The sequence below is a fragment of the Zosterops lateralis genome (genome assembly GCF_965231275.1).
Source record: "Zosterops lateralis genome assembly, chromosome: 28".
NCBI lineage: Eukaryota > Metazoa > Chordata > Aves > Passeriformes > Zosteropidae > Zosterops > Zosterops lateralis.
In genome coordinates, this window is record NC_139788.1 from 1,811,690 (window position 1) to 1,834,392 (window position 22,703).

At 49.1% G+C, this 22,703-nt stretch overlaps 4 protein-coding genes across 11 annotated transcripts in view; 3 read left to right on the forward strand and 1 right to left on the reverse strand.

The window, feature by feature from the left end:
• Positions 1–22,703, forward strand: part of PPP1R8 (protein phosphatase 1 regulatory subunit 8) — a 62,028-nt gene that overhangs the window by 22,605 nt on the left and 16,720 nt on the right. The window lies entirely within an intron of this gene.
• Positions 29–4,342, forward strand: RPA2 (replication protein A2). The gene is made up of 9 exons (XM_083879425.1): positions 29–59; positions 180–292; positions 381–482; positions 562–675; positions 1,371–1,445; positions 2,446–2,559; positions 2,832–2,942; positions 3,028–3,122; positions 3,749–4,342. Exons 1-9 carry the CDS (start codon positions 44–46, stop codon positions 3,831–3,833), a joined length of 825 nt encoding a protein of 274 aa, XP_083735551.1. The 5' UTR covers positions 29–43; the 3' UTR covers positions 3,834–4,342.
• Positions 5,314–11,255, forward strand: XKR8 (XK related 8). 4 transcript variants are annotated; one of them, XM_083879407.1, is made up of 5 exons: positions 5,314–5,615; positions 6,217–6,413; positions 7,093–8,032; positions 8,717–8,962; positions 11,104–11,255. In XM_083879407.1, exons 1-3 carry the CDS (start codon positions 5,320–5,322, stop codon positions 7,833–7,835), a joined length of 1,236 nt encoding a protein of 411 aa, XP_083735533.1. In that variant the 5' UTR covers positions 5,314–5,319; the 3' UTR covers positions 7,836–8,032; positions 8,717–8,962; positions 11,104–11,255. The 4 variants fall into 4 exon arrangements, with proteins under 4 accessions (XP_083735533.1, XP_083735532.1, XP_083735534.1 ...); XM_083879406.1 differs by having other exon boundaries at positions 8,717–11,255; XM_083879408.1 differs by lacking the exon at positions 8,717–8,962.
• EYA3 (EYA transcriptional coactivator and phosphatase 3) overlaps positions 11,382–22,703 on the reverse strand; it is a 34,917-nt gene continuing 23,595 nt past the window's right edge. For all 5 annotated transcript variants that reach the window (XM_083879405.1, XM_083879404.1, XM_083879401.1 and 2 more), the window contains 11 exons: positions 19,868–19,950; positions 18,377–18,560; positions 17,071–17,210; positions 16,560–16,643; positions 15,917–16,006; positions 15,012–15,070; positions 14,302–14,459; positions 13,475–13,589; positions 13,033–13,154; positions 12,714–12,814; positions 11,382–11,913 (listed from right to left, as the gene is read on the reverse strand). In XM_083879405.1, the coding sequence (XP_083735531.1) occupies positions 11,833–11,913; positions 12,714–12,814; positions 13,033–13,154; positions 13,475–13,589; positions 14,302–14,459; positions 15,012–15,070; positions 15,917–16,006; positions 16,560–16,643; positions 17,071–17,210; positions 18,377–18,560; positions 19,868–19,950 (1,217 nt within the window). In that variant the 3' untranslated portion in view covers positions 11,382–11,832. The remainder of the gene's footprint in view (positions 11,914–12,713; positions 12,815–13,032; positions 13,155–13,474; positions 13,590–14,301; positions 14,460–15,011; positions 15,071–15,916; positions 16,007–16,559; positions 16,644–17,070; positions 17,211–18,376; positions 18,561–19,867; positions 19,951–22,703) is intronic.

Here is a 22,703-nt window from a genome sequence, read left to right on the forward strand (position 1 = left end):
ATCCCGGAGCGGCGGCGGCGGTGGCAGATCCCGGAGCGGCGCCATGTGGAGCGGGCACGGTGCGTGCGGGGCCGGGCGGGGGCCGCGGGGCCGCCGCAGCTCTCCCCCGTGATGGCGGCAGCGCTGGGAAATAGGGCTGCGCCACCGCCTCACGGTCGCTCTGTCTCCCCCCCGCTTAGGGAATTTCGATGGCGGGTACGGCGGTATGGGCGGCGCGGGGCCCCCGGGCGGTTACACGCAGTCCCCGGGCGGGTTCGGCTCGCCCGCCGGCGGCCAGGCGGAGAAGAAGCAGGTAGGCCGGGCGGGAGCCGCGGGAAGGGCAGGGAAGGGAAGGGGAGAGGAGGGGAGGCCCGGCTGTGACTGTCCCCTGCCCCTCGCAGCGGAGCCGCTCGCAGAACATCGTGCCCTGCACCGTGTCCCAGCTGCTGGCGGCCGAGCAGGTGGACGAGACCTTCCGCATCTGCGACGTGGAGATCTCGCAGGTGGGCGCCGGGGAGGACCCTCGGCCCGGGGGGGGGATAACCCTCGGCCGGCCCCAGTAACCTTTGTTCCTGCGCCCAGGTGACCGTGGTGGGCATCGTCCGGCACGCCGAGAAGGCGCCCACCAACATCCTCTACAAAGTGGACGACATGACGGCAGCCCCGATGGATGTCAGGCAGTGGGTTGATACCGATGTAAGCGCTGGATTTGCTATGAACAGGCTGCTTTAACAGCTTTTGAGGGCAGAGGGTTGTAGAATAGTACAGTGTCTGAACTGGAAGGAACCTGAAAAGATCAGTGATCAACACCAATTTCCTGCCTCTCACAGTGGTTTTTTAATTCAAAAGATGCAGCTTTTCTGGAAGGTATTTTAGGGATAACCTGTCCCTGAAATCCAAGGGAGATGCTGCTGTAGCAGAGGTCACTGGTGTTGTATGTGACTGACTGTTCAGTATAGCTGAGTTCAGCTGAACACTTTTGAGAGGGAAATCAGGCAGATGTTCAGTTGCATTAATGCAAGTTTAGCATGAGTTCAAAAACTGCTCTGGTCCACCCCATCTCTCAACCAGATTATAGAACTCAAGACCTAGTTTTTTACTATTTGAGGTTCTTTTCCTCTTGTTGCACTGTGAGAATCTCTCCTAAGGGGACAGAGACAGCAGAGCAGACATTTGGTTCTGACTGCTCTGAAAAGTATAAATTTTATATATATATATATATATATATATATATATATATATTTACAGTTATGTTTCTCTAACTGATTTTACTGGACATAGGAATGTGTGTTGTTTGTGCTTTCTTGCTGCTTTGCTAAGTTGCTTATTGTGATAATTAAGAAAAGGAAATGTGAAACAGCAAAATTCTCTTTTTTTTTCCTCTCTGATAGGAGGCAGGAGGTGAGAATGTTGTGGTACCTCCAGGAACTTATGTTAAAGTAGCTGGTCACCTTCGGTCATTCCAGGTGAGGTGATGTTACCTGTGTGAGTGGTGGCCATGAGGCTGGAGCAGGGCTCTGAAGGATTGCTGATCTGCCTTACTGCTGCTTTGGAATATCCACTTAACTCTTTGTCTCTGGACAAATCCTTCATTGTCTCTGCCAGGGTTATATTTAATAATGTTCTAATTGTTCCTGAGTGCAGAGGAGTATGTAAAATGAGAATCCTTTCAAAATTCCCCTTGTTGTCAGTGTGCTTTCAGCAGAGCAGAGTTCTGGCCACCAGGTTCTGGGGTGTTGGTCAAGCTTAGAGCAAGTTCTGGTTCATGGGGAGACTCCTTGTGGTTTAAATATTCAATTAATGATGCATGTGCATTAAGGCAAGGTGCAGTTAATTCCCAGCTGGTTAGAAAGGGGTGATTCTGTCTCTATTGTCTTTCAAAATCCCATCCCTCTCCCACTGCTTGCTTGCTCCTAGGGATGGGGGGAATCAGAAGGGTCAAAGTGAGAAAAACCATGAGTTCAGACTAAGGCAGTTTAATAAGTAAAGCAAAACAAGGAATTCACTCCACACTTCCCATGGGCAGGCCTCTTCCTCCTCCTTTCACCAGTTTTATAACCGAGCATGACCCTGGCTGGTCTGGGTTCTCCCGTGGGGCAGTGGGGTCCCAGATGTGTCCCCTCCCAGCCTAATACTGGTGGAGCTGTGCGAGAAGCAGGAAAGCCCTTGGCTCTGTGCAAGTATTGACGAGCAACAACTAAAATATCCCTGCGTTACCAAAACATCCTTGTGTTACCAACACTGTTGCAAGCACAAGCCCAAAACTAGCCCATGCTGCTGTACCCCAGCCAAAATCAGCACAAGATCAGGTCAGAACATTTTGGATGAGCTGCATGCAGAGAATCTCTCTCCCCACTGTTATCCCTCTCCTGGAGGGAATGGCTGGGTTGGCTGTTAGGCATCTATCTTCATGTTGCTATAAATTGTTTTCTTTGTTTTTTGTTTGTTTGTTTTTTCCTCTGAAAGAATAAGAAGAGCTTGGTAGCATTTAAGATCATGCCTCTGGAAAATATGAACGAGTTCACCACACACATACTGGAAATTGTCAATGCACATATGATGCTCAGAAAAAATCTTATGGTACGTACAAAGATCCTGATTCTGTTGTGGCCCTTCCTGGGTGAGTGATGATCTCCCAAAGAGGGAGAAAATTGCCTCATTGTGGGGCTCTAAAGCCTGAAGCTGGGCAACACTGAAGGTGGAACAGGAGTCCTGCCTTCCTTGGAGAGAAATTGTATTGCAATCCACTTCCATAAGAAGCTATTTTTATTATTAGAAATTATAGTGAGTCTTTAACTCTGCGGGCTTGGGCAGCCTGGGTAACCACAGCACTTTTATTCTCACCATTCCAGTCAGCATCAAGAGTGCCACAGTCCTTTTCCTCCACGGGGATAAGTGACATGGGGGGCTACAGAGGAGGTGGCAGCCTGCCAGTGAACGGGCTCACGGCGTACCAGAGCCAGGTGGGTCCCAGCAGCTCTTCTGGGAGCACAGCACTGCCAGCAGAGGCTCCTCCAGTGTGATACAGTGTGGTTCTTGCTCACCCAGGTGCTGAACTTGATCAAAAGCTGCCATGTCCCAGAAGGGATGAGTCTACAAGACCTGAAGCAACAGCTCCACAGTATGAGTATGCCAACGATCAAGTAAGTGTGTGGAAATGAAGGATGCTATGGAAATATAGGCAGTTCTTTTCAGAGGCAGAGAGGACAGTGGTCACAGCAGCACAGGAGCCAGAGCTTTAGAAACATGCACTGCTCTGAATGAGTTGCTTTGCTCCTTGTTATCAAAACAAGCTGTTTATCAGTTCAATGGCCATGTACTGCAGTGCCTCAGTGGCATTTCTCCTGTTCAAGGACTACCTTGCTCTCTGCACACTGATAAAATATCTAGGAATAGTCTGTTCTATTCTATTTCACTGTTTCTCGTAATTTCTTAAGACTTAAAAAGGTAGTCATTACCTTCCATGACCTTTGTATGTTCTGTCCCCTCTGAAAGCAGAGTGGTGGGTACTAACTAGGAAGTGCAGAGTGGTCAGGCAGAGTCTGAGCTTCAAGGGGGGCACATTATTATAGTTTTGGAGAAACTTCCTGTGTCACCTACACTGCCCACAGAACAGACACACCAAGAGCTTCCCTTGGCAGCTGCCAGGAGGGAACTGTAGGGGATGGGGTCTGTAAATGAGAATTAAATTTGGCAGAAAGATGGTGACTTATCTCCCTGTGCTAACCAATTGCTGATGAGTTACCCAGCTGTGGGGTTTTTCTTCAAGGCAAGCTGTGGAATTCCTCAGCAGCGAGGGACACATCTACTCCACAGTGGATGACGACCACTACAAGTCAACAGATGCTGAGTAAAAGTTCCTTCCATCTGATATTAGTTGCAAGCAAATATCTGTGCATGTTTCAAGATACCTTGCTGAGCTGTATTGCATGGAGGGTGACCTTTGCTCTTTGTGGGAAGTCCTGGTTACACGGTGAATGCTGACTCCGTGGAATTCAAGGATGAGCAGAATGTGTGTGACTCTGGCAATTGGGCCTGATTCTATGCTCTGACCATGTAACTGAGAGCATAAACAGACAGGGGAAGACTGAACCTCCCTAAAGCTTCAGAGCTTTCACTTTGTTTTGGCTCCTTAGAGAACGCCTGTTAGAAAGAGCCTCTTTATGATTTGTCCTTTATTTCTAGAGCTGTTTCTCCTCAGCTTCCACACACCAGTGGGTAGTCAAGAGTAATCTTCCACTTATGTACAGCAATCATGAAAAGATGTTTTTATTGTTTAGTTTGTGCATTTAAATCTATATTTGTACTAGAGAGAGCTGATCTTGTTATTAGAGCTTTTGAACTTTTCCAATAAAATGTTAACTTGGAGCACCTTGCATCACGTGTAATTCCTGGAGGCTTTTCTGCCTTGAAGAAGAAAACTGCTTGACAAAACCTGGGGATAAAAGCACAGCTCATAATTTCAGTTTACTATCTTTATTTTTTTCCTTAGCTTTTTACTTTGAAGGCTCAAACTGAAGTGAATGTCTGGCCAGTAAGAAATTAAATAATTGTACTACTGAAGAAAATAACTTGTACCAGTGTTCCAAATAGGGCCAAAACCATTTCTGTCACCAAAACCGGGCACCTCCACCCCGCTCCCTCCCGGGCTCAGCCCTCTCTCAGCCCCGCGGTGTCACCGTGGGCAGGGCAGGGACACCCGGGGCTGGGGCTGGGGGTGACTCTGCCCGGTGCAGAGCGAGAAACGTGTGGGGCGTGAGGGCCCCGCGGGGCTGCGGGCGGGAGGAGCGGGCAGGGCCGGCTGCGGCTTCCCGGGAAGGGGCTGGGGTGGTTCTACCCTCGCCTCAAGCACCGCCGGGGCTGAGGGAGCGGAGCCGGGGCCGAACCCAGCGCTGAGGGAGCGGAGCCGGAGCCGGGGCCAGGATTGAGGGAGCGGAGCCGGGGCCAGGCCCGGGGCTGAGGAAGCGGAGCCGGGGCCGAACCCGGGGCTGAGGGAACGCGGCAGAGGCCGGGCCCAGGGCTGCAGATGTGGGCAAGGCCATACCCAGCGCTGAGGGCGCGGAGCCGGGGCCAGGCCCGGGGCTGAGGAAGAGGAGCCGAGCCAGGCCCGGGGCTGAGGAAGAGGAGCCGAGCCAGGCCCGGGGCTGAGGGAACGCGACGGGGACCGGGCCCAGGGCTGAGGGAGCGAAGCAGGGGCCGGCCCAGGACCGCGGAGATGTGGGCAGGGCCGTGCCCAGCCCCGAGGGAGCGGAGCCGGGGCGGGACGCACAGCCCGGGGCGGGCCCTGTCTGAGGGGCGGGTCCGGCCCGCGCCGGTTCCGGGCCGGGCCGCGGGGCCCCGATGTCTCCTCCAGCCGCCCCGCCGCGCTTCGGGCCGCTGCAGCTGGTGCTGGCGGCGGCGGGGACGGTGGCGGCCACGCTGGACCTGTGCATGGACGGCTGGGTGGCGGCGGAGTACGCGCGGAGAGGCCACCCCGGCTGGGCCGCGCTGTCCGTGTCGCTGCTGGCCGCCGCCTCGGCCGCCGCCCAGGCCTGCAGCTGGCTGTGGCTGCGCTCCGACCCGCCCGCGCTGCGCCCCGCCGTGCCCGCCGTGCTGCTGGCCGCCCTGCACCTCCTACAGCTCGGCTTTTTCTTTAGGTACGGCACCCTGTTCCCCGCGCGTGTCCCTGGGTATCCCTCCCTATCCGCCCCCCGGGCATCCCCCTGTCCCCGCTCCTCCCCAGCCTCCCCCCGGTGCCCGACCCTCTGCAGCGCTCTCGGCCCTCCCCACAGCCGGGACACCGCTCATCCCCACCCTGGATACAGGAGGGACCAAGAGGTTCCCGCCCAGAGCGGTTCTGCCCAGCCCCAGATGAAGTGTGTCATTGGGAGCCACCTGTGTCCTGTTAGTAAAGTTTCCCTCCGGCTCTGCGCTGTCTCCCGGTGCTGTTTCCGCTGCCTCCTGTACAAACAGAAGAGCCTCGTCACGGCCTTGGCGCTCCTGGCCTTGAGGGAGCAGCGAGGCCGAGCTGGGGAAGGGAATAATCCAAGCAGGTCCGCTGGGGTCGGTGCTCAGTTTTTACACTTCCACTTCACCCGTGGTTGGGTGTGGTGTCGCTGCTCTGGTGCATGGATTGGGCAAGGAGAAGTTTGGGCATAAATCAGTGGGGTTTGTTGTCCTGTCAGGAGTTTGTTGTCCTGGGACCAAGCTATGTGGTGCCTTTTGTGGCCCCTCACACCCAGCTGTGTCCCCACACAGGTGTCTCCACGCCCTGAAGGTGGGCTGGAGGGTGTGCTGGGCGAAGGCAGAGGAGGAGGACGAGCAGAGACACATGGCCTTCCTCTCCCACGACATCAGCATGCTGCGTCTCTTCGAGACCTTCCTGGAGAACACCCCGCAGCTCACCCTGCTCCTCTACATTATCCTGCAGACAAACAAGGCTGAGCTCTCCCAGGGTGAGGGGGCTGGGGCCAGGGGAGGGGGCTGCAGGCTTGGGCTCAGAGTGGCCTTGGGTGGGGCAGATCAGAGAGGCTCTCCAGGGGCTGGAGGATCCAGCAAGACACTTGTAGTGTCATTCTGCTCCCCATGACACACTACAGGGTGGACCCCTGTCCTGTACTCACATGCCCCAATGGGTCAGGCTGGGCTTGGGGTGGGGAGGGTTTGAATCTGGGGGACCACTGTGGTCAATCTTTTATTGCCCCAGGAGAGGCTGAGGGTGAGGTGAGTAATCAGATGCCTTTTGGGGAGTAGGGAGGGGCTGATGTTGGTATGGGTGAAGCACAGGCTGTTGCAATGGTGTTGTGGTGCCCTTCCCAGGGTGGGGAGCAGGTGTCACTGCAGGGAAATGGGGAGCCCAACAAAGTAGGAGCCAGCACTCACCTGCCTGTGTGGGCTGAGGGCTTCCATGCCTTGGAGATGGGATCTACAGAGCTGTTCAATGCCAGCACTTCATCTTCTGAGCAAGGCCAGGCACCAGCCTCCTTGTCCTTGAGAGATGCAGGTGCTGATGCTCTGACCCTGACAGCAGCTGCTTTTTGATCTGGGGGGAAACTCATTTTAGCAGTGGTGGTCAGGGAGAGGTCTGGGCCACCCCTTGGTCCCCCCTCAGCATTGTCATCTCTGTGTTTGCAGGGCTGGGGATGGGCACTGCTTTCCTGTGTGTGTCCTGGTCCCTGCTGGACTACCACCAGTCCCTGCGCTCCTTCCTGCAGGACAAACATGAGCTGAGCCTGGGCTCCTCCATCATCTACTTCCTGTGGAACCTCTTCCTCATCTGCCCCCGCATCCTGGTGCTGGCCCTCTTTGCCCTGTTCTGGCCCTATGGTGTGGCTGTGCACTTCCTCCTGCTGTGGCTGGCCATGTTCCTGTGGGTCAAGCTGCAGGGCACGAACTTCATGGAATCACCAGGCCCTGAGCACCTTTACCGGGCCATGGTGGCCGTGATCCTCTACTTCAGCTGGTTCAATGTGGCCCAGGGGAGGACTCTGCACCGCAGCATCATCTACCACGGCTTTATTTTGGTGGACAGCACGCTGCTGGCCCTTGCCTGGCTCTGGGGCTCCTCTGAGGAGGAGGAGCACTCCTACCTCCTGCCCGTGGTCTCTGCTGCCCTGCCCTGCTACCTGCTGGGGCTGGGGCTGAAGGTCACCTACTACAAGTGGCTGCACCCCAACGTGCAGGTGAAGCAGGAAGGCAGACAGGACGAGGTGGATGCCACTGGAGGGAGCGATGAGGTGGAGTTTCGCTCGTTTTTGGAACCAGACCTGGTGAACAGGAGGATGCAGTGGCTGGCCCAGACACACTTTGCCTTGTCCCGCCCGGCACGGCAGCACTTCCTGAACGGGGCTGCTGCTGCTGCAGAGTCTGCAGTCTGAGGGCAGCTCCTCTGAAGGGACATGAGGGGGAGATACACCTGTTGGTTGTGCCCCTGGTTGTGCCCCCCAGGCTGTTGTTTTGGACAGCTGGAGGGACCTGGCAGGAACCAGGGGTGATGTGGAAACACCTGATGAGTCCCATGGTACTCAGCACAGCTCTCATGGCTGTACCCTCAAGGAAAGCCACAGTGTTTGTGGTGAGTCCAGCATATGGCTGCATTGCTGTCAGCTTTTTTTGTTATTTATTACTAGCTTTTTCAAAAAACAAAAATGAAAATAAGAGCACTGGTTTATTTTCTCTGTGCCTCTCCTGTGCCTGCTGCTGCCATTGCTGTGTAGGGATGTGGGTGGTGGGGCAGGGAGAACTTGTGTCCTCCATGGTTGTGGTTATCTGACCTTTCTGTTTCCAGCAGGATTTTCCTCCTTGTTAGTTTTGGCATTAAGGTCAAAGCTCACCTGTTATCTGTGTTCAGGGGGAGGGATGGGGAAAGAGGCCTGTGCTGGGAGGAGTGGCTGCAGGGTGGCTCAGGGCTTCTATCCCAGGGAAACATCTGGATGCAGCTGGAAGAGCAGCTGAAATGCTGTTTCCCAGCTGCTCCTATAAGCTCAGCCCTGCCCAAGGCCAGGAAAAGAAAATGGGAAAGGAATGTTTGTGCAGGAAGCACCATGTGTCTCCCCTGGCAGGGCCCAGGAGCTGCTCCTTCCCCCAGTGCCTCCCCAGGAGCACGGGGGGCTCTGGGGGCTGCACTGTCACCTGTGGCACCCTGAGTGCTCCTGGTGCTGCCAAGCCTGGCTCAGACTTGGGCAGGGACTGTCACGGGGGCAGAGAACAGGCTGAAGCACTGACTATAGAAAATAAAGACTTTATTATTTTTTTCCAGTTCACAGGACAGTTCCATTACACACCATGAACAGGCAAAGGCCCCACAGCCAGCAGCACCTGGGACTTGCCCCTCACAGCACAGCAGGAGAGGTGCTGTGGGCTCCAGGGGTCCTGCTGCTTCCCACCAGGGCCAGCACAGACATGTCCCCAAGGGCTGTTGGAGGCAACAAATACTAGTGGATCAGGTGGTTTTTAAAGCCTCTGTGGCTGTGTTGAAGCTGAAGGGGAAGCCAGCAGCACCCAGGTGAGCTCAGGTGCTCTGGGCCAGGCTGACTGTCCTTCAGGTGTTCATGTTTGCTCTCCCATTACCTCTGACCTGACTGTAGCTGAACTGGTGACAGAGACAGGAGAAAATCAATAGATAGAGATGCTGTTCTTGCCTCAAGAGAGACAGGAAAAGGCTTAAATTCAGCCAGCAGAGGAAAAAAATAAAATAGCCAGGTCACCCCTTTATTAACAAACACAGAAATGTACCATCAACCTCCTGTTAAAAAAGTACTTTACATACATTCAAGGAAACATCATATAAATACCAGTATGAAATGTCAGTGGCTGCGAGTTCCACACTCAGCTAAAATTTTACCAACATCTTAAAATTTCCTTAAAACATTTGAAGTAAACAAACACAAAGCACAGCCAGCTGCCAGGCAGCTCAGGCCTGCAGGCCAGTGCCTGGGCAAACCCAGCCCCTCTCCAGCACGGCTCAGCTCTGCTGCTTCTGATGGGAGCAAAGCACTTGGGCTGCTCCTCGGCCCTGCCGGTGGTGGGAGGTTAAGGCACAGGTTTTAATCCCAAAGTTCAGCCAGCTGGAGTACAAGGTGTGCTCCCAACAGGCTGCTGAACAGGCTGGGACAGCTCCCAGACCTGCTGACAGGAGACCTTTGGATGGGCTGAGGGATGTTCAGCATCAGCACAGACTCTTCTGTGACTACAGCCAAGTCCTGATCCTCTGGTGGCATTTCCAGCCCTGGGAGCAATGAGGCTACTCCTCAGCACAGCTCTGGCACTTCACAGGGACCCCAGAGGAACTGGACTCTATGGACCCAGCAGTGAGAGAGCTGGAGCTGCCTCAGCTGCCTTGGAACAGGTGCAAACACACCTGAGCTCAAGACAAAGAACATCCCTGTGTGCTGCTCCCCTTTCCAAATCCACTGCTGAGAACTCCCAGCACAGCCTGTTTGCCCCCAGGGCACCAAACACCCTTCCCTCTGCTGAGCTGCCCAGTGACACCCACAGCAGACTCCTCAGATTTTCCATGGGATGAGTTCTGCTGCTGGCAGGCAGCAGCTCCCACACACAGCATGTTCCTGCTGCAGAGCTCCTGGGGAAACACACAGACCCAGGATCCACCTGGGATCAGAGCACAGGGCCAACAACACCTGGTAAGGAGCTGAATGGAAAGCAGATCATTCCTGACTCCAGTGACCACCCTGGAGAAAGAGAATCGCCTTTGATTCCAATTTAATCTGAATTAATCTAAAAAACCCCTCAAAACCCAAAGGGAAACTGGAGCTGGTACTATGTAAAACAGATCTCCCAGGTCCAGTCCCTGAGCATGAGGTATCCAAACCCCTGGCTCTAGGCACCTTCTGCCCCATGGTCACTGGAGCTGGCCCAGGATGCTCCCAGGGCACAGCAGAGCCTGTGCCAAGCTGGCCCAGCAGTTCCCTCTGCACTGATGGAAATTAACCCTCAGTAATTAATGCCATGAGAGGAATGCAGCAAACACATCCCTGCCTGTAGGAGCACAGCAAATGGGTCAGTGTCCTCCCTGCAGTGACAGACTTTCAGCCCAGTCTCCCAAAGGCTGGTGACCACGATCTGGAGGGCTCTGGGTGCAGCCACAGGTCTGGCTCTGCAGGAGCAGCAGCAGAGGGTTCTGGGGCACAGCACACACCTGTCCTCAGGGCACCTGGTGCCATCAGGAGATCACCAAACACAGCCTGAGTTGGCACAAAACCAGCCCCAGTGCTCAGCTGGCTGTTCCTGGCCAGGGGAGCTGCAGGTCACTGACTCCAGCCTCTATTTCTGAGACAGTAGCAGAAAAATCAGCATCACCATCCCTCCCAAGTGCTCCACGCTGCCAAGTCACAGTGTCTTAGAAAATTAAGTCCCTCTTAACAAGGCGTTTGTTTTTCACTATGTAATTAGGCTAATGCAAAGAGTATAAGAAAATTGAATCTGATTCTACTAAAAGGAACTTACAAATAGGGTCAGGAACACAGAGGTGAAGGTTATACCATAGCCAGAGCCTTCTCTGCAACATTCATGAGGATTTAGGAATTAGATTACTCCTAGTCCAGGTGAGGACTCTGTTCACATCTGAGCAGTTTGCACCAGCCTGCTGTACCTGATGTTCACAGGTGGTTTCATTTTTCTTTGCAGGGAAAATCTGTGGGATCTACAGTCCAGACCAAGGCTGGAATCCAGTGATCTCCTGCTGGCTAAAAGGGCTTGTGCACACATTGACTAGAAGCCACTGGGATCAACTTGAAACACCAACACTTGCCTCTACAAGGAACCACATATCCCAGAAGCATTCCCTTACCTTTATATTTTCCAGTAATCCCACACTGAGGAAATAACATAAGGACATTGTAATAAATTAACTGTTTTGAACACCCAGGGAAGGAGAGAGGACACATTTTACAGCAATAGAGGTATTTTTGACATTTTCATTAATATTTCCTATGAAAAAAACCCCACAGCTCTTGGCTTTGCAAAACAAGGGAGATTTTAAGCTCTGCCGTCAGCGTTTTCCTATAAAAATAAAGTTTTGTGTTTATTTGGGTTCTACAACTAAGCTGAATAGAAAGGAGAAGGCTCTTACAAATAAATCTGCTGTTTTATGGCCCCTCCCTCTGGAGACACATGCCAGAGGCATTCAGCTGGCTCTCTAAGTCCCTTCTGCAGACAAGCTCTGCACCTCTGGACTTGGCAGGGCCTGTGCTCCCAAGGAATGACCTGCTGTCATATTCCACTGTACAGTTTGCATTAGATATGTTTTCTTCATCAAGCTGAAAAGTGAGTCCCCAAACATGTGAGATTTCTGCCCCCTCCCCCAGTGATGGAGGAGGCTTGTGGGAGCTGCAGTCATGTCTTTGCTCCAGCTTCTTACAGGAAGTCTAACTCAAGGGCCTGGTGAAGGGACACGAGGTCAGCGTGGTTTGTGATCCTCCAGAAGGGCATGTTGTGCTGTAAAGACAGAGCAGAGTCAGGTTTATGCAGGGATTTCCAGGCAGGGCTGTGCAGTGTGGTGGTTCTGAGCACACCACTCTGAGGACAGACCTCAGCCACGTGCACACCTGTATCTGGAGCCCATCTCGTGTGCACATCTGTGTGTGACAGGCACCAGCACTGACACAGTGGGAACCTTGGCTGTGACTGCACCCAGGAATGCCTGTCCAGGGCCCCCAGGACACCTGCACAGATGACAGCTCTGGCTGTGGCAGAATGTGTGAAGCCTGCAGAGTCAAGGTCCTGACAGTCATCTTTGCACTTCACTATTAATTAGCACAACTGAATAACCTTGTCCAAATCAATCAAACTCTCTGCTCCTTGTTTGTAATCCACCTAATAGCAGGTGCTGTATTCATCTGCTGCTGTTCCTGAACCCTGACTCCTCCACACTCCTGAGAAACTGCAATATCCTGATAGTCACAGGTTATGATCACTATTAAACCATAGAACCATCAAAGGTGGAAGGGACTTCCAAGATCACTGAGTCCAACCTTTCAACATGGAACATACAACATGCTAGACTAAGACACTGCTGACAGGGACAGTGTTATACACAATCCTAAATAGTAAAATAGAAACTTTAAACACCCAGGAGCCAGAAAATCTTAACAAAATGGAAGATCTCTTGCACCAAAGGCAAACTTTGCTCCTGGCTGCCCTGGCCTGAAGAATTCAGCCTTGGAACACAAGTCCTTGTAGGCAAAGCCTGCCAGGAACTTCCCTTTGCATTTCCCCAGCTCTGCAGTCAGACTCACCTGCTTGGCTGCCACCTCCTCATCACGCCCATCTCCGATCACCACATAGGTGACCTTCTTCCCAAAGCGCGACACGATCCTCTCAAAGCAGCTCTCTTTGCCTGCCAAAGACAATCCCCCTGTGAGGAGCCTCAGGCAGAGAGAAACAGAGCCTGAACAGCTCCCTTCCTCCCAGTACAGAAACATTTCTGGTCTTACTGGGCAGGGGGAGCACCCAGTTCAGCTGTTCAGCTGTAGAAATGGAATTTCTCCATGTAAAAATTCCAGTTAATCCTCAGCAGGTGCCACAGTGCCCAGAGACTTGGCACAACCCCCTTACCTATTTTTGTAGCACTATAAATATTTTCAATGGGAAACACCTCGCCCAATCCATACAGAAGAACTTTGGCAAGAGCTGGCATCAGTTGGGTGGTTGTGATCAGGATGTTCTCACAGTTTTTTCTAAAAGAAAGAAAAACACTTGTAACAGCACATCTACAGGCAGTGGTGCCAGGACTGCTCCAGGCAGTCTGATCAGCTTTGCTGTCCTGATTTCAGGAGGCATTTTAGGACAAGGTTTTGCAATTTTTGCTTGTTTGGTTCTGGCAAAATTCCTTGTCAGAAAAACCATTTGGTGAATATGGGGACCTTGATGACTACAAGTGTTGTAGCAGAGAAACAGGGGTGGAGTTTTGCCCTCAGTCACTTGGCACCTGTGCCAAACAGCACCCCAGGGTGAGAAAGGGCTGAGAAAGCCTCACATGCACTGCCAGGTTCCATACCTGGACTGGATGAGCAGCAGGGATTTTAATGCGGTTTCCAGCCAGGAATCTGTCAGCACTTCTATGTCAGTCCTCAGTCGCTGCAGAGCTTCCCTCTTCTGTGGGCTGAGCAGGCCTGGAAGGTGAGGAACACGTGTTTGCCTGGCTGGGCTGGCACAGGGAGGGCTGGCCCCAGTGCACCAGCCTGCTCTGCAATAACAGCACTGAAGGCCTCTGGAAGCTGGACTGTCTCAAAGCAATGAAAGAAACCAGCTCCCAGTGATATGAATGAGCCCACACATCCATCAAGGAGTCTGTGGGGAACTGGGCAGACACTTATCTGCAATTATTTCTAAGCATTTCTCAGGATACAGGCAATCAAAGGCACTTCTCTCATAACAAGCACTCACAGTAGTAGAGGTCCAAGACAACAGAGAACTCCTCCAGTCACCCTCTCTAACTTTCTGCTTTCCAAGGACCCTTTCCACTTTAAGCCTTTTTACATATCTTTTTTTTAAACCACTCCCCTCTCTTTTATTCCCATGCCTGTAATTGCTTTTAGATATAATTTCTTCAAGTCAAGTCTCAAATTAAAAGCAGACAGAAGGGGAGCCCATTTCTGCTCCTGACAGTAAACACAGCAAGAAAGGAGCACATGGAGCCTGCACATCTCTCCAATTTCCATCCATGACATATGAGCCCCCCTCACTCCAGTCCTCTGCACTGAGGCCACAGAGGGACCCACAGCAGGCTGCACTGACAGCTGCTTCATCAAGTAGCTCTCCACAGGTCCTGAAAAACTCTGTTCAGTGTTCAGTGCTCAGCCCTCGGTGCAGGTGACCACTCACCTCCAACGTTAGTTTTGTATTTGTTGTAGATCTCGCGTACCCTGCGGTAGCGGAAGGCCAGTTTCCTCATCCAGTCCACTCCCTGCACGCCCACTGAGGAGCTGTGGTTTGCATTGCTTCCCGAGCCACTGAACCCATCCGTGGAGAAGTTGTAGTTGCTGTTCCAGGAAAGCAGATGTGTTAGGTGTGCCACAGCAGCAGAACCACTGCGGCACTGCTGATAGCAGCAGCTGGAGAACACCACAGGGCCTGATATTTCTGGGTCTGAGAGATTTTAGTCTGCTGGCAGCTGTTAACTTTTACATGCAAACCACAGGGGGAGTTTCAAAGGTCAAGATCATGGAATCACAGGATGGTTTAGGCTGGATAGGACCTTCAAGATCATCTCACTCTAAACCTCTGCCAAAGGCAGGGACTTCTTCTACTAATCTAATTAGAATAACCATTAGATTAGGTTACTAATCTAATGCTGTCCTCATGAGATCTCAACTGTTGGTTCTCCATTTCTCACTGGTCATTGAGCACAGAGGCAGCATTCAAAAATGGGCAATATAATTCACAATATCATTTCAAAACTCTTAATGCTATGTAGGTCTTCAAAGAAATGTCCTCCAGCAAACAAACACTTTGCCAGGTTTCATCCCCTGCACAATGCTGAGCTCCATCCCTTAACCCCATCTGCATTTGAAATCTTCACAAAACCTGATTACCTTAGATCCTGGCCATTGTCATCAGATGCCACATCTTCTATGTGTACCTGGTCACACTCCTGGTAAAGACAAAAAAAAAAAACAAAACAAACCCAGAAATAAAGTCATGTTGTGGTAATCCAGAAACACACTGACATTTGCAGATTAAAGGAACTGTGATAGAAACCAATCCCTTCACACTTCCCAAGAGCAACAAGCCTTGCCACAGTGCCTCCACCAACCCACAGAGCTTCCACTAACTCTGTCTGCCAGTACTGGGTTTTATTTCCCAGCCCCTTGAGGTCCTTGCCCAGCCTGAGATCTTAAGTACCAAAAAGGATTTAAAAAAGCACATTTCTATGGCATTTTGAGTTGTCTGCATAAAAAGGAACTTCAACACTCACTGAACAGGTTGGACTCAAAGCTCACTTGTCACTTGAAACCCTTCTGCCATTTCAAAAAAGCAAACAAAACAAAACAAAAATACCCCAAAAGCACATTATCTGCTCAAGCATTGCTATTCCATTTTCTCCAAATGGGTCAGCAGAGCCACAGCAGTGACTCTGGTGCTGAGTGCAGCTGATTTAACTCACTAACCAACACCTACAGCACTACATTTGTGGCTGAGCACACAGCTAACACATCAATGAGGCCCCTTCCAGCATAAAAGATTATTTGGCTTTTTCATTTGGTTTTTTGTTGCTTTTCTCCCCTGAGGCAGGGAGGTAACTCATCACCACCTTTGCAAAGTTCACTGCTGCCAGTAGTCACAGCCTCAGTGGAAATATAATTCAAGTCTCTGTTTGCATCAACAAAACCATTTTGTTTTTCCATGTGTATCAGTGCACAGAGCCCTCACAAAGAGTGGGGTGTAATTCTGAGATGTTAACGTGGAGTTCTGCCTTTCAAACACATTTGCCACGTACCTCCAAGTCATTGAAAAACAAGTGAGTATCAGCAACTTCAAAAATCATTTCCTCCATGGACAGACCTGAGCCAATCACTAGAGTTGGATCCTGGAAGAACACAAAAAAAAAAAAGTAAATGCAGTGTGGATAAAGGCAGAAGGGAATTGTCATAAATCTCTCATCAGTTAAACTGCACAGAGTTTTTACAAACCTGGCATAATTCCAGCTACATTCAATGGTGTGAACTAAAATTTCCCTAATATTTTAAACAACTCGATTAAACAATAAAACAAAAACCAAAGACTTCAGTGCTCCTCAGGAGAGACTGATACATTCTCACAGTCAGCACATACAAAACATTTAAAAATCTACAATGTATTTTGAGAAAAAACACTTCTTTTGCCTATGTGCAGCTATTCCTAGTGAGGATAAAACCAGCCTGACAGACTTGCACTGTATGAAGGGCCATGTTGGTGACATCCACGTCCTAACTCTGTACAAAGCCAAATTTAGTTCTTTTCCTGCCCCAAACTGCCAACAATTTAAAAGTACCACTGCAGAGAGTTAAAAAAAAAAAAAATCCCTATTCCTTTTCCAAAGACAAACATTTAATTCTGCATGACAGAAATGGGATTTTTTTCCATGGAAAAGACAGTATTACCTTGCCATATTTTTGAGCATAAGAGCCTGTGAGAAGAGAATGGAAGATGATGATGGTCTCATCCAGGTCCCAGAGAAACACCCGCTGCAGAGAGAACAAGAGTGGGTTAGAGCTGAGATAGAGGGAAGATATTTTTTCCTAAATCTAATCTAAACCTACTCTCAGTTTGAACTCATGGGGATAGACCTCTTAGTAGGGCCTGTAGTGATAGAACAAGGGGAAATGGTTTTACACTCAAAGAGAGGAAATTTAGACTAGATGTAAAGAAGACATTTTTTACAATCAAAGTGGTGAGGCACTGCCACATGTTGTCCAGAGAGGTGGTGGATGCCCCATTCCTGAAAACATTCAAGACCAGGCTGGACAGAGCTCTGAGTGACCTGGGTCTCTTCAACCCAAACCATTCTATGATCACTTTCCATTTCCATGGGGATGGAATGCAAAAATTGGAGGAGAATTTTCATCATCACACTATTGTGCAATGCTACCTGTAGAAAAGATCACTATTTACCTCCAGTTCACTGTCCTGTGAGGAGGAGGTATCTGCTTTCCTCTTCCCCCTGTTCTTTCCAGGGATGTTTTTTCTTGCTTGCTCATCTAACTCTTTACTTGCTGTTGCTCTTGGTAGCAAAGGACTTGTGGATGCATCTCCTGGAAGAAAGAAAGCAAACAGCTCTCATTCCCTTGTGTCTCAAAACAAACACCAATACAGCACTGGCTACAAACCATCATAGTAAAAGCTAAAATGTTACTTTACCATGTGGATGCAGTAGTAGTTGAACCCTGATTAGAACATAAACCACGATTTCTTTGTCTCATCATTTCAAAACAGCTCCATCCCCTCAATTCAGCCCCCCAGAACTGAGATATTGCAAGAGCTACTGCCTGAAGAGCAAAACCAGAGCAGAGCATCCTCCATCCTAAGACCTGGAACCTGCAGTCATTTCACCACCCTGGAATTACTCCATTACTCAACTGTGTCTATTTTATTTAATAGACAGCTGAATATAAAAATAACAGTGATGATGTTGATCCTGGAGACACAGCCTTGGCCATGACTGACAGGGACATGTAAGAACACCCTTCCTAGGGAAAGAGTACACCACCTCCTGCATCTTTCCCTCCTGCAGCCAGGTGTTCAGAGCACTCCCTGGGGCACACAGAGTATGTGGTAGGTGTCCTGGAATGGCAGCAATAAAAGGCTTCTGATACTTAAGTTTGGCCGACCCACCATAATATCCTGCACACCAGTGGGACCAGCCTGACAAGGAAGGTAAATGTCCCATCAGGCCCAGCAGTCCAAGGTGCTGCAGGGACCCTTTGGAGATGTGTCACAGAATCACAGAATGTGCAGGTTGGAAGAGACCTTCAAGATCATCTAGTCCAACCCAGCCCCAACACCTCAACTAAACCCTGGCACTGAGCCACATCCAGTCTTGTTAAACACCTCCAGGGATGGTGACTCCACCACCTCCCTGGGCAGACTATTCCAGTATTTAATCACTCTTTCTGTGAAAAACTTCTTTGTAATACCCAACCTATATTTCCCTTTGCACACCTTGAGCCTGTGTCCTCTTGTTCTGTCAGTGCTGCCTGGAGAAAGAGACCAACCCCAGCTGTCTCTAACCACCCTTCAGGAAGTTATAGAGAATGATGAGGTCACCTCTGAGTCTCCTTTTCTCCAGGCTAAACAACCCCAGCTCCCTCAGTCATTCTTCCCATGGCTTGTTTTCCCAGCCCTTCACCAGCTTTGCTGCCCTCCCTGTGTCCCCACAGCTGCCCTGTCCAGCAGAGCTGTTTCCCAGGCCCAGCCTCACCAGAGGAAGGTCTCTGCACTGCCCGTGCTGGCACCAGGGTGTTTGGTTTCTCCTCTGGGTATGTGGTGCTGGATAATGCCAAGTTCTCTGTGCTGCTGTCTGCTGGTGGCACCACTCCAAAGCCTGAGCTGGGGTAACAGGTCTGGTACTGACTCTGGCCAAGGATTGTGTATGTAGGATAGTCCTGTTGGAGGAAAGAGTTAGTGATGGTAAGATACCTCATTCAGAAAACACTCTGAACATCCAGAAAAGGATGACTTTTGTATTAGAATATCCTGCCCAAGAAAAAATCCCAGCAAGAGCACAGTTTGACTTTATGCTGTTTCATTCTGCATGCCCAAAAAGGGCTGAGAGCTCTGCCTGCCCACTGGCTCCTGCACAGGCAGGTTTTGCAGAGTAGACCAGTGATCACAGGGCCACTCCTCTGCTTCCAAAGTCTGCAAAAATTAATTCATAATGAATGAAGTGACAGCAACAGGGGAGTTGAGTGGATGCCAAGACATCAGTGCACTCTGTGCTCTGGAATGTGTGGTTTTGTCTTGCATTTGACAGTGAGAGAAAGTGACCTTGGGCCTCGTTGAGGGCACAACTACAGGATAAATGGCCCTTACTCATGTCCTGACTTCATCAAGCAATAATTCTGCATGCTGGAAGGTGTCTATTTATGAAAACTACTTAATTCATTTAGGAGATCACTCAGCACCTGTGCTTCAGGATTTTAACTTCTGCTTCTGACAGTAAAAAAAGTAGTGACTCCAAATGTCACATCACACTATTCTGGTCCACAGTTCTCTCTTGATTCCCTTGAAGAGCAGCCTGGGTTTGTTAACCAGGTACCTTGGTTTAAAATACTGAATCTTTTTTTTTCCCTTACAGTTCCAAGCAAGTTTATATTTAAAAAGCAACAGCATAAACACAGAAGGATTTTTGTGCATCCATTGCATTTTCCACACTCATACTCTCCTTCTGAAAAGCTGGACACTGAAAGCTTCCTTTGTATATCCAAATACTCAGAATGGCAGTTAACCACCCACAGAGGAAAAAAGGCAGGGGGAAATAGTCTTTGGTAGCTTGTAGGGCTGCCTCACTTTGTTCTAGTCTGCTCAGAATGCACACTCGACTTTACTGGGTTGAAGTTTTGTTTGTGTACAACTCATTTCCTACTCTTGCTGAGGGAGAACAAAGGCATCCAAAAAACATCCACCTCTAATCCTCCCTGCAGATTTAATCCTCAAAACAGCTGAATTTCTTCCACTCCTCTTGCAGAGGTTTCAGTTTTAAGACTCACAATTTGCAGATGAGGCAACAGCTTTGAGCAGATGAAGTGAGAGAAGCATCATGGTCACAGAGACAAGCAGGAGTGATTTGGTGATTTTGAGTTTCACACTGAGCCCCACAACCCCAGCACCATTTGAAATGACATTTCCATGTCATTTTTAAGCAACAAAGATAAAGGAGATGGTGCACATAAATTAACCAAGGAAGTTTTACCTGTGAGATGCTGGCTACTGCTGACGTGGAAATATTGACAACAGTTGAGGATGTAGAGACTGGACTGGCATTGGTAGTTGATGCTGTAAAATTGAGAATTATTGCATTAAATATTCTAGAAAAGTGTAAGAAATGAGAAGTTGTGAAATAAATACTTACTAGGCAAATGTGCAAGCATTTGTGCTTCCAGCAGCACTCTGCTACTAACAGCCAAAAAAAGGACTGGGCTGTATTTTGACACCAGTCACATTTCAATTGGGTTTACAGGGAAGGAGAGGTAGTAAATCTTTAAAAACAGTCCTTTCAAATGGTTCAGGAACCTTTTCCCTCCGTGGTTGCTAAGCAATTGGAGCAGAATTAAAAAGGTTTTGCATCTTTATTACATGTTTTGATAAGACAACAATCCTGTTCTGATGATCAATCAGTAGCAGTTGAAAACAAATCAGAATAAATCAAGAAAAAAAGACATGAATGTCTTTAAATCAGTTCTGTCAAAAAAAAAAAATCTGCATCTAACTTAGCATTTTTAGTCTAATTAGATTTAATATTTAAAGAAACATTAAGAATGTTTCAAATAGTAGAAAAAGAGTGTTTCCTGCTGGAGAAAGTGAACATCTCTCCCAACATCCCTGTGTCTAGAATTGCTTTTTGGATGAAATATTTGCTGAAATTGGATGAATATTTGCTGAAATAATCTGTCAACAGCTCGTAGGATGAATTCTTAGAGATGTGTAGTTGTTAGTACCAACTTGAAGATGTTTCATAAGCTTTGTGTCACTGCATTCAGTTCTCCCAAAGCACAGAAGAGGCTGCCAGGGCAGCATTTGGGAATACCAATGGTTTAGCAGTTTTTTGGGGGCTGCAGACACTGGGCCACTCCATTAAACATCCCTCAACATGGTTTTGGAACTCACAAGGATAACAACAAATAATTAAATCAGAAGGAACAAAATCAGATGCCATCAAGAACTATTTTCTTGTCTGAACCACCTTTCTCTACACACAAATAAAACAAACAAACAAAAAAAAATCCCATTTAGATGCAGAAATTCACAATATCCCTACTTTACCACCACTCTGAGAAAAACCCTTATTTTTTGCAAATACCACTATGCAGAATTCACCCCAAGAACTCAAACTTCTGAAGGTTTCAGTCCTGCTCCCCCAGAAAAACACACCCACCATGAACTCCTAACTCTCACCAACACTACCTGGTGCCTCCTGGAAAGATGAATGGATCCAAAATATGCCTCAAAAAAAGTTAAGAAAACAAAGGAAACAGATTTAAAAAGATGTGTAGAAATTCACAGTATTTACAGGAGATGAGAAATATGAGGAGTGACATCTCTGTGGAAGCAGAAACAAAGGGAATTAGCCCCAGAAACACTTAGGAAAAGGCAAAAGGAATGCACTGAACACCAATAATGGCAATGAAGACACTCAAGGAGCTCCACAGCTACTTGAAGCTCAGCTGTGTGAGCCAATGAACCTGTCACAGACACTCCTCATAAATAACTGCTCAAATACAGGGGGCAGTTTCCCAATGAAGCTCCTTCCAGTTCCACATTATGGAAACTATCAGGGCTGTTATCACCTTAAGAGAAGGTTCTTTCCAGGCCTCCATGAAGCCCAGCTCTCCAGAGAAGATCCTTGCTGACTGAACAAACCTGCCATGCAGCTGGGGCAGAGCAACTCTCTGGAGGACAGACTGTTACCCCACTGCTCTCAAGACTATCATGGAGAGGAAACAGAAAAGTGATTCTGATCTGTAAAGCTCTGCAGAAGTTGCTTCTCCACTGAGATTGATTATAGAAGTTTAAGAAAGGAGAAAAAAGATTTCAAGGTTTGGCATTCCCTCACATGAATCTCATTGTTATCTTAACTCTGGTCTCCTTCCAACAGGTCTTTTTAATGATCCTGTATCCAAACACTGGTAAATATCAGATTTTTTCAAACAGTTCCCACCACATGGATGAACCAATTCTTTCTGCACTGGGGGCCACTTCCTTTTTTGACCTGTGAACGGGCCAGAACCATGCAAAAATATTTGGCATAAATTTGCCAAACACGACTTCAAGGGCTGAGGTTTAAAGACCAGCAAACACAAGTAGTGCATTAAAGATGCCACGACTCTTTTCATCTTTTCCTCTCTTTATCCCTCACTTCACACCTCATCCTCAGACATTACATCCCTGCCTCCCCTACCTTGTTAATCTCAATCTGCTTTGCTTCATTTCCAAAGAGCCAAAACCAGAACCAGGCACTGAAATTCCCCTCTAATGAGTCAGCATCACTGTACAACTGTGTCTCACCCTGCTGATTTGAGTGGAGAGAAAAAACAGATATTCCAGGGATTACTATTAAAACAACTGTCTTATCTTTCCAGCTTTCACAATTCCTCACCAAAACATAAATGGCAAATTCCAGCCTAAAGAAAAGGTATCGATTTGCACATATGTGCCATAAGCAACAATATTGCATTATTCAGATATCTGGCATGTTCACTCCTCAAAACTGCTCTGGAAGCTGGTGAAATTCAGCACCTGCCTTCTTAGATGTGGCACTTCCAGCAACTAAAATATCTGAATGGTAGCTCTATACTGAGAAATTCACTTCCTAGCATATCTACCAACCAGGTGTGTGTGATAATATGCAAGAGCCATCCACCTCCAGAAGGAATTAAAAACAAATGTTTAAAAAATCTCACTGCAGTCAGCATATTTCCTGACACAAACAAAGAGAAATGCAAGAGCATTCCCAATAAAGCATGCAGGAACACAACATGTAGTCTCTTTCCCCTTCCCATTTGCTCCTCAGCCTGTTCAGCCCAGCAGCA